The sequence below is a fragment of the Penaeus monodon genome, chromosome 2 (assembly GCF_015228065.2).
Source record: "Penaeus monodon isolate SGIC_2016 chromosome 2, NSTDA_Pmon_1, whole genome shotgun sequence".
Lineage (NCBI taxonomy): Eukaryota > Metazoa > Arthropoda > Malacostraca > Decapoda > Penaeidae > Penaeus > Penaeus monodon.
Window position 1 is genome coordinate 55265494 of NC_051387.1, and position 15000 is coordinate 55280493.

General features: G+C 44.8%; 2 protein-coding genes across 2 annotated transcripts in view; both read right to left on the reverse strand.

Annotated features, from left to right (window-relative positions):
• Positions 1-4199: 4199 nt before the first annotated feature.
• Positions 4200-15000, reverse strand: part of LOC119583896 (neuroblast differentiation-associated protein AHNAK-like) — a 123537-nt gene continuing 112736 nt past the window's right edge. The window contains exons 5-7 of the mRNA XM_037932617.1: positions 14721-14865; positions 14047-14252; positions 4200-13553 (exon numbers count right to left, since the gene is read on the reverse strand). Of these exons, the coding sequence (XP_037788545.1) occupies positions 8655-13553; positions 14047-14252; positions 14721-14865 (5250 nt within the window). The 3' untranslated portion in view covers positions 4200-8654. The remainder of the gene's footprint in view (positions 13554-14046; positions 14253-14720; positions 14866-15000) is intronic.
• On the reverse strand, positions 7091-8404 carry LOC119579321 (cylicin-2-like). The gene has a single exon (XM_037927087.1). It carries the CDS (start codon positions 8402-8404, stop codon positions 7091-7093), a length of 1314 nt encoding a protein of 437 aa, XP_037783015.1.

Sequence of the window (15000 nt, forward strand, 5' to 3'; positions counted from 1 at the left end):
AGCTTGTATATCGTATCACAAATTCATGATTACAATGAGCTGTTGTTATTTGTTGTTGTTGTTGCTGCTGCTGTTGTTGTTCTACTAGAATCAGTACTGGGTGCAAAGTGTGTGCTTGTAGAGGGGGCGAGGGGGGAGGCAAACTAACCTAGGCTATTCTTTATGTATTATGGCACCTCCTTCTATTCCTTCCTATGAACGAGCCCAATAGATGACCTTGAACTGTTAATACTAGGTTACTATTAATATTATGATTAGCTATAGTATTAATCTATTATTAGTATATATTATATACACCCAATAACACATGGAGGTTTTTTTTTAAATACACACAAAGAAGAAAATTCATAAAAAATATTACATTACATGTCAGACCTATTACCAATACACGCGGAATGTAGTATAAAAAATACATCAGATGATTTACAAACAATATTACGATATACTCCAGAAAATATAATTACCGAAGAGAACATTGCTTTTTTTTTAAAGATGCTTCTTGGAAAGAGTACAAAATACCATTGGCTAAAAGTACAGCCCTAAAGCACATGGCAAAGAGGCATGTGTGTATGGAGGAATGCAAGTGGACGGGGCGATAAGGGTTGTCGGACAAACGCAACAAATGACCTACTGGCACTGCACAAAAAAAAAAAAAAAAAAAAAAAAAAAAACTCGCGAACTTCTCTGTGAATATAAGCTTCTAGTCAGCTTTTTTTTTTAAGTTTCAGAACCTGATTCAATCCTATTTCAGGACGTTTATATATTCATTTGTTTGTTTTTTGTCTTGTCTCTGTGATTTTGCGATCTTTTGTTTTCACGTCACTTTTTTTTCTATTTTTTCTTTATTTCTTGCTCTCAGATCACGCACTTTTCCAGTCTCGCTTCTGATTTCGCCTTCAGGCCTTAGAAGAGTTTCATTATTTTTTTAAGTAATCATCATATCTGACAGTCACAGTGTCTATAAATCTCAGGCACAAGAAGGGTAGGCCACGAACTTAAAGTATTTTTCAACACTTTTCACAGAACATTTTCAAAGTTCTAACACAGTCACATGTTTCAAAGTGATTCAAAAAAATGTCTTTCTGAGAGTCTTATATGGTTGATCATCATAACTTTTCTCAAACACTATCAGGCTCTGTGTATGTGTCGATGGAAGACCATTTGACATCAGAGGTTATCAGAGGCGGGTACAGAACTGCAGTCTTGTGCTGTCCGGACATATTGGCATTTGGTGAGAACGTTTTAGCAATTAAATACACACACAAAATAAGAACAAACATCTAATCAGTGTAAAAAAAAGCAAGTGTGAGCATGCCTACAACCTAAGAGATAATTACTTCGAGGCACAGGGGAAGAGAGAGAGAGAGAGAAGAGAGAGGGAGAGAGAGATAGACCTCGGTGTCACTGGGTCATCTCGCGGGTTTTGAGCAAATAAGCGCGACTCTTATCTTGTGGTCAAGCTTCACTGGCAAGCTGTTCTTTATGATACGGAAACAAACTTTGGTTTTAGAGAACAGAGTAGTTGGCAATACACATGATATTTTTTTTTTGTGTTTGAATGCTTGAACTCAATGTATATAAAACTTAGAAGAGACAATAGAATACATTACGCTTAATCTTCAATAAATGCTTTGCTTTTTTTTTAAATCGCATGGAATCCTAATTTTCAAAAGTCAAAACTATAACTGAATATCTATTGTTGTAACATAAATTCATTACCAACAACCTTACATTATTAAGATATAGTGAAAGAAAGAGATAAAAAACCTACATATATATATCTATTCTTCAATTTTACAGATAACAAAATTTGAACTTAGGTAATATTGCTTAATATAAATATGGTATTTGATTTCATCATGATCCGGGTACTTAGGTGCGTGCATAACACCATGCACCATGATTAACACTGTCAGGCATGTCAAACTTTGATTTCTTCTGTCGCTCGATCTCGCCTCGGATCCGCGATCAGGGTCGGGTGTTTACAGAATGGCCGGGACACAGACGTGGAGTCTAGTCTACTTCTTGTTCCGCTGCTGAGCTGGAGCCCGAGTTAACTTTTGACAAAGGAGGGAGCTTCCTTCTCCTACTGTGGGGGCTGCAGCGTGGGCGGCGGGGAGTCAGGGCCAGGGGCAGAGTGTGCGGGAGTCGCGGGCGTTGAGATGATCAGCGTCCTGCTGAGGGCGCCCTCGGTGACCGTGTAGCCACCTCCGTCAACAGTGATCTGCGTGAGGGACTTTTGCGGAAGAGAGGACATGTCAGTGCGCAAGAGATGGGTGGGGAAACTGCTGCCGTTCTCCGAGGATTCCACCACAATGGTCTCTCGGGTGACAGAAGGCCCTAGCGTTACGCCCTCGATATTGGTCACTTCTCTTGTGATGGTGGGGCCGAGTGTGACACTTTCGATGTTTGTCACTGCTGGACCCAGAGTAACACTTTCAATTCCTTCCCTGGTAATCATTCCGCTATGGCCCAGAGTCATGGTTTCCACATGGGGGGAATCCGTCGTCACCACGACAGCCCCGTTTTCCCTCACGGTCACGAGTGCAGGCTCCTGTAAGGGAACTACAAGCTGAGGAGGAGACTGTGCACGGGAACCTCGAGGCTTTGGGGGCACAGGAGGGGGCACAGTCGTAATGGAGGTAGGCCCACTGATGTCTACGCTGCTTACTCTGGGCGCCACCGTTACAGTCACGCCGTCCACATTGCCACCCTCGTGATGAGCAATTCCTTCCACCTCGCTGTCACTGCTGAGGCTGCTGCGACTGCTGCTACTGCTACTGGTGGGGATGGTCTTCGTTGTGTGGGTCTCCTGTGTAGTCACATTACGAAGCTGAACTGTGAAATTACTGACCTGTTTCTCCTCGATTGTGGGAGGGTTAGCCTGCACAACTACAACACCTGTGTCTTTGACAACTGTGACAGGTGTGACCTCCACACTCCCACCCGTAATGGTTGCATCACCGTCCAGTAATGTGATTGTGGTACCACCCACTGGAGCTGGAGTGGAAGGCAGTGCTGGAGGCTCATCCTGATCTTCGTCCTCTCTGTGATGAAGCGTAATGTTTTTCAAGGTCTCTGAGGCAGTGACCCACTGGGTGGAAGAGATATCAGTGATGGAGGTAGAGCCACTGATTTCAATGTGTGAGACAGGCTCTCCCTCGGGTTCTGTGACTCTTGGTGACACGGCTTCTGCCAAACTAAGGTCACTGTGTCTTCTGAACTGCAAAGCTTCTTCAAGAGTACCCCATTGTCCTGCACGTCGTAATCCCATGCCACCATCTACTCGCAGTCCAATAACTTCATCCTCCTCATCTATAGATGTAGCAGAGGAGTCTGGAAGTTGCAGTCGCCGAGGATGCTGAAGATTGGGTACATTTTCAGCAGCAGTTGTTGCTTCGGCACGTGTTAAGTCTAGGGACATGGCACGCTCTAGAACAACATTGACAACTTCAGGTTCAGTGTGTAAGCGAGAAAGATCTCCAAGAGAGGCTGCTTTACGCTTAAGTTCTTCGGAGTCCGTTGGTGGTCGTTTTGGAGTGGAAGAGGTAATGGGTTCAATCACTGCTCCAGCAATGCCTCGTTCAACATCACTGTCTGATGCAGTGGAAGTGGTATCGTGTAGGACAAGAGGTGGAACTTGCCTTTCCAAAACACTCTTTTGCATTACCTCTACAACCTCTGTGGCTCCTGCAGGAGGCTGGAAGGACTTTAGTCTGACCTCCCGTACCACCAAATTACTCTTTCCTGCAACGGATCCTGATGTTACAACGGCCTGCGGAGGCTCTGGAGCTCGGCGTTTGGAATGAACAATGTCGATTTCATCCAAATGAGGAAGTTCCAAGGGAAGCAGATAATTCTGGAATAACGACGTTTACTTGACGGGTAGTCACGTGTACTTCTTCTATTACTTCCACATCGACAGGTCGTTCATTTATAGTAACTTCTGTAACTCCTGTTGCAATCTGCCGCCCACGTCCTCGGTTTCTCTTTCTCCTTTTCATGTCTGTGGGTGAATCATCTTCTTCATCAGAGCTGGATGATGAGCTAGATGATGAGGATGAGGTGGCTGCTTTTTCTGTGCGCTTTCGTCGATTATCCTTGGCTGCATTTGCAGCAAGAGCCATTGCATTTTCTTCTGATGTATTTAAGACATCTTCTGTGTCCTTCTTATTCTTCTTTTCCTTGTCTTTTTTCTTCTTAGCATTCTTCTTTCTCTTTGCTTCTGCAGCATTTGGATGTTCATTCACATTGCTTTCTCGAGTTGCTTCATCATCACTTGAATGGCTGTCATGTCTCATACGGTTGATCTCTGTCTGAATCTTCCCCTTCAGGTTCTTAAAGCCCTTGAAACCCAGCCGAATCCCCTTGCTCTTTGGCTCCTTTACTTTCTCCTCTCCACCACGAGTATCAAACTCTACTCGGTCTTCAGCATCAACACCCTCGGAATCAGAGGTACTTCTTCCGCTCTTACTTCGGAAGTTGAAACCCATGCTTTTCTGTGACTTGCCTCTGGCAGAATCATCGCCACGTGTATCGAGGGACAGTTTCTCATCAGCATCCCCGCCCTCTGAATCAGATTTCATTTCATATTTTCCTTCAGTCTTACCGAAACCCTTCAGACCAAAGTTAAGGCTAGATCTGGACTTCACCTTCACCTCCTCCTCTACATCAGCTTCCCGCCGGGCAGAGTCAGCCTCAGCATCGCCGCCTTCTACGTCATAACTTTTACTCTTATTCTTGAAACCAAAGCTGAGACTTGGCTTAAGTTTCTGTTTGACAGGGCCTCCTTCGGCCTGCGGGTCGGTGCCTACCCGTTCCTGGTCATTATTGTCCTCCGAGTCTGAGCTCCTGCTCCCTCTCCCCTTGAACCCAAAGTGCAGACCGCCCTTCACCTTGGGTCTTGGCTTATCCTCATCGCCATCCTGGTCCATGGAGACTTTCTCTGAGTGTTCCTCGTCGGTGTCTGAGGAACGAGTGAAGCCTTTGAAACCAAAGCTCATTTTCCCTTTGACTTTCTTCTTGTCCTCTTTGACTTCTTGCTTGTCAGGGTCAGGAGTTAGGGAGGATGTTGGTTCTCGGGTATCATCCTCGCTGTCAGACGAGCGACTAAAGCCTCGGAAGCCAAAGCCTAAACCGAATTTGTGTTTTGTTTTTGTCTTTTCTTCATCCTCCTCATCTTTTCCTTTTGATTTTGATTTTGGTTTTTCTATGTCTTCCTCAGCATTTCCACCTGCTGTGATCCTGAAGGTTCCGCTCTCACCAGCAGGCGAATACTTCGGTCCCTTGAGCCTCACCTCACTTTCTGGCAATGTTGCAGTTACTTTGGAAGCTTCGAAGAATTCACGCTTCTTGGCAGCAACAGTACCTTCAGGAATATCAATATTTGGACTGCCAATGTTGACTTCAGCTGCAGTTACACGAACATTTGCATCAGAAACATTGGTTATATCAGTCCCTCGAGAGTCAATACCAATGTGTTTCTTGAAACCTTTGAAACCAAAAGCCATGCCAAATCCAGGTGAGTGCTGTGTGCTCTCCAAATCTGCCTCTGAATTAGCTAACTTACTGGTGTCGGCTTCTAAATCTACTACTGGTAAGTCGATCTTGGACTTTTTCAAATCAATGTCAACTTCTGGGAGGTCACTTTCGGCTTCAATATCAGGGACTTCGACACTGGGAAGATCAACATCTATCTTTTTGCCCTCTGAATTTTTCTTCTTCATTCGCAGATCCCAGTCTGGCATACTGATATCTGGGGCATTGATTTTGAATCCGAAACTGGAAGACTTATCCTTCTTCTTTGCAGCCGAACCATGGTCAAAGGCAAGGTCTACATCTGGGGTTTCTACTTTCGGAATATTAACATCTACTTTTGCACCACTGCTTCCTGTGTGTATGTTAGGCATGTCTACTTCTGGTTTACTGTGAGTTATTCCAACGTGTGTTGTCGTGTCAGGAATATGGACTTCAGGGCCCTTAAGATCAACAGTAAAGCTCTTCTTGTTGACTTTCCCTTCAGTCTCATCATCAGAATCTTGGCCTTCTGACCGTCTTAAACTCAGACTTGGTAGATTTATATCTGGGCCTTTAAATCCAAACTTGAAACCTTTCCTTTCTTTATTGCCACTGCCTTCGTCTTCGCTGTCATGGTCATCGTCCTCATTCTTGCCTCCTTTGAGGCCCTTCAAGCTGAAGCTAGGAAGATTAAAGTCAAGCCCCTTCGAGTTTTTCTTTTCTTCATCAGAGAGTTCATCCAAAGGTCCACTCATCTTCAGGTTCACATCAGGTGCTCTTACGTCAGGACCCTTGAAATTCAGTTTGAAACCTTTCTTTGACTTGAGTTCTGAATCCTCTTCTTGGTCACTTTCCTTTTGCTTGTCGTCATGTCCATCACCGTGGCCGCGAAGGTTTATGCTGGGTAGATTGAAGTCCGGTCCTTTGATGCCAAGACCAAAGCTTCTTTTGGATTTCTTACCTTTATCATCATAGTCATCATTGTCAGATTCATCTTTCTCTTTTACATTTCCATCTGCGCTTCCTTTCACCCTCATACTAGGCATGTTGAAATCAGGTCCTTTAAATCCGAGGCTGAACCCTTTCTTTCCTTTCTTGTCCTTGTCTCCTTCTCATCCTCATCCGATTCTTCTTTCTTGTGGGTTCCTTCTCCACTTCCTTTGATACTAACGCTTGGCAGATTGAAATCAGGCCCCTTTAGACCCAGACTAAAGCCTTTCTTGGACTTTTTACCTTTATCACTCTTTACATCATCATCTGATTCTTCTTTCACTTTATCATCTTCCTCTTCTCCTCCTTTAATGCTCATGCTCGGTAAACTGAAGTCGGGACCTTTTAATCCAAGGCTGAATCCTTTCTTGGACTTTTTATCCTTATCACTGTCTTCGTCTTCATTGGATTTTTTGTCTTTCATTCTCCTCGACACTTCCTCCAATGCTCATGCTTGGTAGGTTGAAGTCAGGTCCCTTGAATCCAAGATTAAATCCCCTTTTGGACTTTTTACTCTTTCCATCTTCATCATCTTCGGACTCGTTTTCTTCTTTATCACCTGCTTCTGCATTCCCCTTGAGACTCATGCTGGGAAGACTGAAGTCAGGGCCTTTGAACCAAGATTAAAACCCTTCCTTGACTTTTTCTTATCATCATCTTCATCTTCAGATTCTCCTCCCTTGTCACCTCCTTCCCCACTGCCCTTGATGCTCATGCTAGGCAGGCTGAAGTCGGGGCCTTTGAACCCAAGGCTAAAACCTTTCCTTGATTTCTTTTCTTTGTTTTTCTCGTCATCCTCAGATTCTCTTGCCCTGTCACCTTCTCCACTGCCCCGAATACTCATACTTGGCATGCTGAAATCGGGACCTTTGAAGCCCAGACTAATACCTTTCTTTGACCTCTTTTCATTGTCTTCTTTCTCGTCATCTGAATCCTTAACATCTCCTTCCATTTTTCCCTTCATGCTCATACTAGGTAGGTTAAAATCAGGACCCTTTAATCCAAGACTGAAACCCTTCCTCGACTTTCCATCCTTATCTCTTTCTCCTTCATCAAGTTCATCTTTCGTGTTATCGTCATCTGCAGTTCCTTTAAGACTCATGCTCGGGAGACTAAAGTCAGGACCCTTAAATCCAAGATTAAATCCTTTCTTCGATTTCTTTTCCTTGTCTTTGTCATCATCAGACTCTTCTTTGTCATCATCTGCACCTCCTTTGACACTCAAACTTGGCATACTGAGATCGGGGCCTTTAAATCCAAGACTAAATCCTCTTTTAGATTTCTTATCTTTGACATTTTCATCATCATCCTCTGATTCTTCCTTATCTCGCCCTTCTCCACTGCCTTTGATGCTCATGCTTGGTAAATTGAAACTGGGACCTTTTAGGCCAAGATTGAAGCCTTTTCTGGTCTTCTCACTTTTGTTATCATCATCATCATCTGAAGCTTCTTTATCATGTCCAGCATTTCCCTTGATGCTCATGCTAGGCAAGTTGAATTCAGGTCCCTTAAGACCAAGACTAAATCCTTTCTTCGATTTCCCATCGTTATCCTTTTCATCATCATCGTCAGACCCCTTGTCACGCTCTCCCCCACCTTTGATGCTCATGCTAGGCATATTAAAATCAGGGCCCTTGAATCCAAAACCAAAGCCCTTCTTGGACTTCTTCTTACCAGCTTCTTCATTATCTGATTCCTCCTCCTTACTACCTGCTTCTGCACTTCCTCCCATGCTAATACTAGGTAAATTGAAATCAGGTCCTTTTAGGCCAAGACTAAATCCTTTCTTGGACTTCTTATCTTTGTCATTTTCGTTTTCATTATCCGACTCTTCTTCATCTTTGCCTCCTTTGATATTCATGCTAGGCAGACTGAAATCAGGACCTTTGATCCCCATGCTGAACCCCCTTTTAGACTTTTTGCCTTTGGCTGTGTCACCATCATCCACTTGTCCCTGAGCTTTGAGGTCTACAGAAGGAAGATCAATATTTGGTCCAGTTAACTCTACAGATTTGGAGATGCTTCCTTCTGGTAATTTCCCTTCATATCCTTCTAAATCTCCATGACCTTTTACCTTGACGTCAGGGAGGTTGAAATCAGGACCCTTCAAGTTAATATTAAAGCCTTTCTTGGATTTCTTCTTCTTGTCATTTTCGTCTCGTCACTCTGTGCTTCGTCATATCACCTTTGTCTCCTTTGCTCCTTAGACTGAAGCTTGGTAGGCTCAGATCAGGACCTTTCAAGCCAAAGCTAAATCCTTTCTTCGATTTCTTTTCGTTATCAGATTCTAGGTCCAAGTCTGCTTCGGCACTTAGATCAGCACTTGGTAATTTGACGTCTGGCCCTTTTAAGCCAAATTTAATATCTCTTCCATCCTTGTCTTTCTCATCTCCTGAGTCATCTTCGCCATCACCTCGGTCACGGCCTTTGAGACTAAAGCTTGGAAGGTTTATGTCAGGGCCTTTGAATCCAAAACTGAAGCCTTTCTTTGATTTTTGTTTCTCATCATCACTCTCCTCCTTGTCCACGGCAACACCAGAGGAAGCATCGCCATGAAGTTTCAAGTCTACATTCGGAAGAGTAACATCGGGACCCTCCAGTCCAAGATTGAAGTCTTTATCACTCTTATCGTTCTTAGCCTCTGACCCATCATCCTGTCCACGACCTTTTAAACTCATACTGGGAAGACTGAAATCAGGTCCCTTAAATCCGAGACTAAATCCTTTCTTGGACTTCTTATCCTTGTGTTTTTCATTATCATCAGATTCATCTTCTTTGTTATCTCCTTCTCCACTGCCCTTGATGCTCATGCTTGGCAGACTGAAGTCGGGACCCTTAATACCAAGGTTGAAACCTTTCGAGCTTTTATCATTATTATCGTTGTCGTTGTCAGATTCTGCCTTTTCTTTATCTCCCCCTTCTCCGCTTCCTCTAATATTCATGCTGGGTAAACTGAAATCTGGACCCTTGAATCCAAAACTGAAGCCTTTCTTGGATTTTTTCTCATCGTCATCATCTTCTGAATCTTCCTTATCTTTGTCGCCCTTTCCACTGCCCTTGATGCTCATGCTGGGCATATTGAAGTCAGGACCTTTGAGTCCAAGACTGAAGCCCTTCCTTGATTTCTTATTTTTGTCATTTTCATCATTACTGTCTGATTCCTCCTTTTCCTTTTCGCCGGCTTCTCCACTTCCCTTGAGACTCATACTTGGCAGGTTAATGTCAGGGCCCTTGAATCCGAGACTGAAGCCCTTCTTGCCCCTCTTATCTTTGTCATCAGTGTCATCGTCATCTGAAAGCTCTTTGTCATGTTCTGCACCTCCCTTCATGCTCATGCTGGGTAGGCTGAAATCAGGACCTTTCAGCCCAAGACTGAAGCCTTTCTTAGATTTCTTGTCCTTGGATTTATCGTCCTCATCGTCGGATTCCTCTTTCTCCTCGACACCTTCAGCACTTCCTCTGATACTCATACTTGGCAAGCTGAAATCGGGGCCCTTGAACCCAAAACCGAATCCTTTCTTCGACTTCTTGCTGTTCTTGTCTTCGTCATCATCATCGGATTCGTCCTTTACCCTATCACTTTCTTCTGCACTTCCTTTCATGCTGAAGCTGGGTAGGCTGAAGTCAGGACCTTTCAGGCCAATATTAAATCCTCTCTTAGACTTTTTATCCTTGTCACCACTTTCGTCGTCATCATCATCGTCTGGTTGCTCCTTTTCATTACTACCTCCTTCTACATTTCCTTTGAGACTCATGCTGGGCAGGTTAAAGTCAGGTCCCTTGAATCCAAGATTAAAACCTTTCTTTGACTTCCCACTCTTTCCATCTTCATGGTCATCGTCTGACTCATTTGTTTCCTTGTTGCCTCCTTCCGCACTTCCTTTGAGGCTCATACTGGGAAGACTGAAGTCAGGGCCTTTGAAGCCAAGATTAAAACCCTTCCTTGATTTCTTACTCTTACCATCATCGTCATCATCTTCAGACTCATCCTTTTCCTTATTGTCTCCCTCTGCACTTCCCTTGAGACTCATGCTTGGCATTGAGAAGTCAGGTCCCTTCAGGCCAAGGCTGAACCCTCTCTTAGATTTCTTGTCCTTGTCTTTCTCATCATCTTCAGAATCTCCTCCCTTGTCACCTCCTTCCCCACTGCCCTTGATGCTCATGCTAGGCAGGCTGAAGTCTGGACCCTTGAATCCAAAGTTAAATCCTTTCTTTGATTTCTTTTCCTTCTCATCTTCATCATCATCTACGTCCACCCTTTCAGCACTGTGTTCTACCCCACCTTTGATATTCATGCTGGGCATACTGAAATCGGGTCCTTTTAGTCCAAGACTAAAGCCCTTCTTGGACTTCTTGTCTTTGCCGCTTTCTTCGTCGTCAGATTCTTCCTTCTCCTTAGCACCTCCTTCGGCACTTCCCTTCAGACTCAGGCTAGGGAGATTAAAGTCAGGTCCCTTCAGTCCAAGACTAAACTCCTTCTTTGCCTTTTTCTCCTTGTCATCGTCATCATCGTCGGATTCATTGTCTCCCTTTTCTCCCTTAATGCTCATGCTCGGTAGGCTGAAGTCAGGTCCTTTAAATCCTAAGCTGAATCCTTTCTTGGCTTTCTTATCATTATCACCATCATCGTCTGACTCTTCCTTTTGATTTTCCCTTCCTTCGGCACTTCCTTTGAGACTCATACTAGGCATACTGAAATCAGGACCTTTTAATCCGAGACTGAAGCCTTTCTTGTTCTTTTTAGTTTTGTCATTTCCCTCTTCATCATCAGATATGTCCTTCTCCTTTTCACTTCCGTCTGCACTTCCCTTGATACTCATGCTCGGTAAGCTGACATCAGGTCCTTTAAAACCAAAGCTAAATCCTTTCTTAGATTTCTTCTCTTTGTCCTTATCGTCCTCTCCATCTGGCTTTTCTCTGTCTCCAACATCCAAACCACCAGATAGGCTGACATCAGGTATGTTTACATTTGGTCCTTTCACCTCAAAGCCCTCTCCCTCGATGCCTTTAGCTCCAAGGTTGATATCTGCCTCAGGACCTTTTAATCCAAAGGAGAATCCCTTCTTATTTTTCTTATCTTTCGCATCGTCATTGTCTGCGCCTGCATCTGCCTCAGCGTGTACTTGGACGTTTGGCATGTTCACGTCGGGTCCCTTCAAGCCAAACCTGAAGCCCTTCTTGCTCTTCCTTTTCTCCTTCTTTCCTTCGTCATCGGAGTCCTTTCCTTCATCTGGCATGGAGGCATCACCCTGAAGTTTCAGGTTGGCACTCGGGACATTCATTTCAGGACCTTTCAGACCAAAGCTAAAGCCTTTCTTGTTCTTCTTGTCTTTCTTTTCACTCTCAGAGTTGTTGCTGTCGTCATTATCACTGTCATCTCCACGCCCCTTGAAATTCATCCCCGGAAGATTAAAATCAGGAGCCTTGAATCCAAAACTAAAACCCTTCTTGCTCTTTTTGCTCTTCTTTTTACCCCCTTCTTCTGCTTCCACATTCACCTCCTCTAGAACTGGCTCTGCACTACCTTTTAGGCTCATGCTCGGTAGGGTAATATCAGGCCCTCGGAGATCTAGCGACAGATCTTTTCCATCTCCCTCAATTTCCTTTTTGCTCTTCTTTTCATCTGTGTCCTTTTCTTCGTCACTTCGCCCACCCAAGCCGAAGCTAGGAAGGTTGATGTCCGGACCCGTCAGGCCAAAGCTAAAACCGCCTTTCTTAAAGGCATCAACCTCAGCTTCTGCATCTGTTTTCATATCACCCTTAACCTTTAGGTCAGCCTCTGGGAGGGAAAGGTCAACTTTCGGTCCCTTTAAGTCAACATTCATGCCGTCAGCGCCTGCTCCTCCTTCAATATCCAACGTCTTGTTGAAACTCACGTCAGGTAAGTTCACATCGGGAGCATTCAGGGTGAGCCCAGCTTGATCGCCTTCACCCTTGCCTTTGGTCTGTCCTTGAAGGTTAAGCTTGGGCATGGAGAATTCAGGACCTTTGAAGTCGATCCCAAAACCTGATTTTTCAGACTTAGATGAGATGTTTTCTACATTGCCTACCTTGTGTTCAAAGTCTACGTTTGGCATCTGGAGGTCCGGAGTGTCAATGCTAAGCCCAATATTGCCTTTAGACTTCACTTTCTCTTCGTCTGAGACAACTTCGTCATCTCTCTTCAGACCCTTGAAGTCGAGACCAAAGTTCATGTTGCCGAAACCTTTTGATTTTCCCGTTTCTCTGTCTGAGTCGGTTTCCTCCTTGTGTTCGGAGTTTGATTCCTGGCCCCGTCCAAAGCCCTTGAAGTCCAGGTCGATGCCGAAGGAACCCTTGGCCTTCTGCTTTTCGTCGTCTGTCTTGGGTTCGAGTGAGACTTTGTTCACGCCTCTTCCACCAAGGTCGACGTCTGGCATGTTGACGTTGAGGTTATCCTCCACTCCGAGTCTTACCTCACCTTCGGGTATGTTTGGCATCCTAACCGTGGCATCGGGAACATCTAAGTCACCTTGCCCGGCCTTGACTTTCATCTGTGGCAGTTTGACTCCGAACTTGATGCCACTCGGCTTCTTGTTAGCGCCATCGAAGCCCTCGGTCTCAATTCCTGCCGAGGGAGTGTCCATTTCGGTTTCAAGATCTAGACGAGGTTGCTGGAGGTTGAGCGAAGGACCCTCAGCTGACAGTTCTCCTCCAGCTTCGAGGTCAAGATCGCGCTTAGGAACTCTTCCTGTCAAATCTGGCAAGACTTTGATGCCGAATTTTAGCTTCGAGTCGGCTTTGGCATCGGCGTGGACTGCGGGACCCTCAACCCGCGCCGTCGGCTTCCGGACGTCGGCGCCTGGCACGTCAATGGCACGTTCGGAGTGTCGTTCGGGCGCCTCTCTCTGTACAAGACTAGCATCCACCCGCGCGCCTGCAGTCACGCCCGTGCCTATGCCCGAGCTCAGGCTAAGGCGTGGCAGCTCCATCCCGCCCACGAGGTCTGGGCGTGACACCTCTGTCTTGGAAGTCCGTGCGCCGGACAGCCGGGCGGCCCTCACCCGCGACATGTCCGCCTTGCCGATCTGCAACGGAGGGAAACTTTACTTCATGTGAAAATGCTGCAAGAGTCCGAATAAAAGGATGTGGGGAGTATCTTCATGTTTAGAGCAACTTATCTATTTTATTATGCAGTTATCATGAAACTCAAGGGAAGTAAGTTTGGTCGTCCATATATCAAAAACGATATTCCAAAAATTAAACCTATAAAAATATCATATAGTTTGTTAATAATATATTCAATGTGCGTAAGAAATTTCAGGTAGTATTGGGAATTGACTCCGGGAATACTCACCGTGTATTCATGTACAGACCTGAAATTTATTGGTGAGGAAAATTCAAAAGGACAACTGATTACTTTACTAATTAACCAAAACATTGGCAACAACACTATAAAAAGACCAGATATCTGTTTTAAAGATGTCACATAAAAAAAGAAGAAGAAGAAAAAAAAAACACGACTAAATAATGTAAATGACAATCACCCTTGGCCTACAACACGCACAGATTCAAGTTTACCTTCGCTAGGTCGTCAATTGACTGACTCCTGTAGAACGGATGGACGGGGCGGCCCGACGTGGCAGAAGGCAGGCGTCGCTCGGCCCCCTGAGCAGACTTCTCCAGCAGGAGCAGCACCGGGTATGGAGACGCGTAGGAGAGCAGTGTGAGGGCGTCCTCGTGAACCATGTGCTCCGTGCTCACCGCCAGGCCCAAGAGGCGGTCACCTGGAGGGAAGAGGGAACGCTGGAGAAGGGGGTGGAGAGGACACGCGCTCGTGGGTACATACACAAAGTGGAGGAGGAGGGAGGGAGAAGAGAGAGAGAGAGGGGAGAGAGAGGAGGGGAGGGAGGGAGAGGAGAGAGAGAGAGAGAGAGAGAGAGAGAGAGAGAGAGAGAGAGAGAGAGAGAGAGAGAGAGAGAGAGAGAGAGAGAGAGAGAGAGAGACATAGAAAGAAAGAAAAAATAAGAAATCGACACAGAAGGACAGACACAAACAAAAACAGACACAGACACAACAACAACAAAAAAGAAAGATCAAAATAGACACCCCCCCTCAACCAAAAAAAAATAAAAATAAAAAAAAAAAAAAAAAATATAATATATATATATATATATATATATATATATATATATATATATATATATAATATATATATATATATATATATACACACACACCAGCCCCCTGCTTACCTGGACTGATCTTGCCCGACTCCGAGGCAGGACCGCGGTGAAGAACGTCTTTCACGAAGACCCCGTCCCTCATGTTGCCGTAGATGTTGAAACCGAGGCCAGTGAAGTCGTGGCCGCGTAGAGGCACCGCCACCACCGACGGCTCCTGCGGGGGATGGGAGTAGGGACGGAATGAGTCGAAAGGAAGGCATAAAGAAAGAAAAAGAAGAAAAAAAAAAACAAGTGATAAGAAAGAAAGAAAGAAAAAGAAGAAAAACAAGAGTGATAAAAATCTGAAAAA

Excerpts from the sequence above, each read along its gene's own strand:
- LOC119579321 (XM_037927087.1), bottom strand. The coding sequence starts at position 8,404 with ATGGGGATCAAAGGTCCTGATTTCAGTCTGCCTAGCATGAATATCAAA.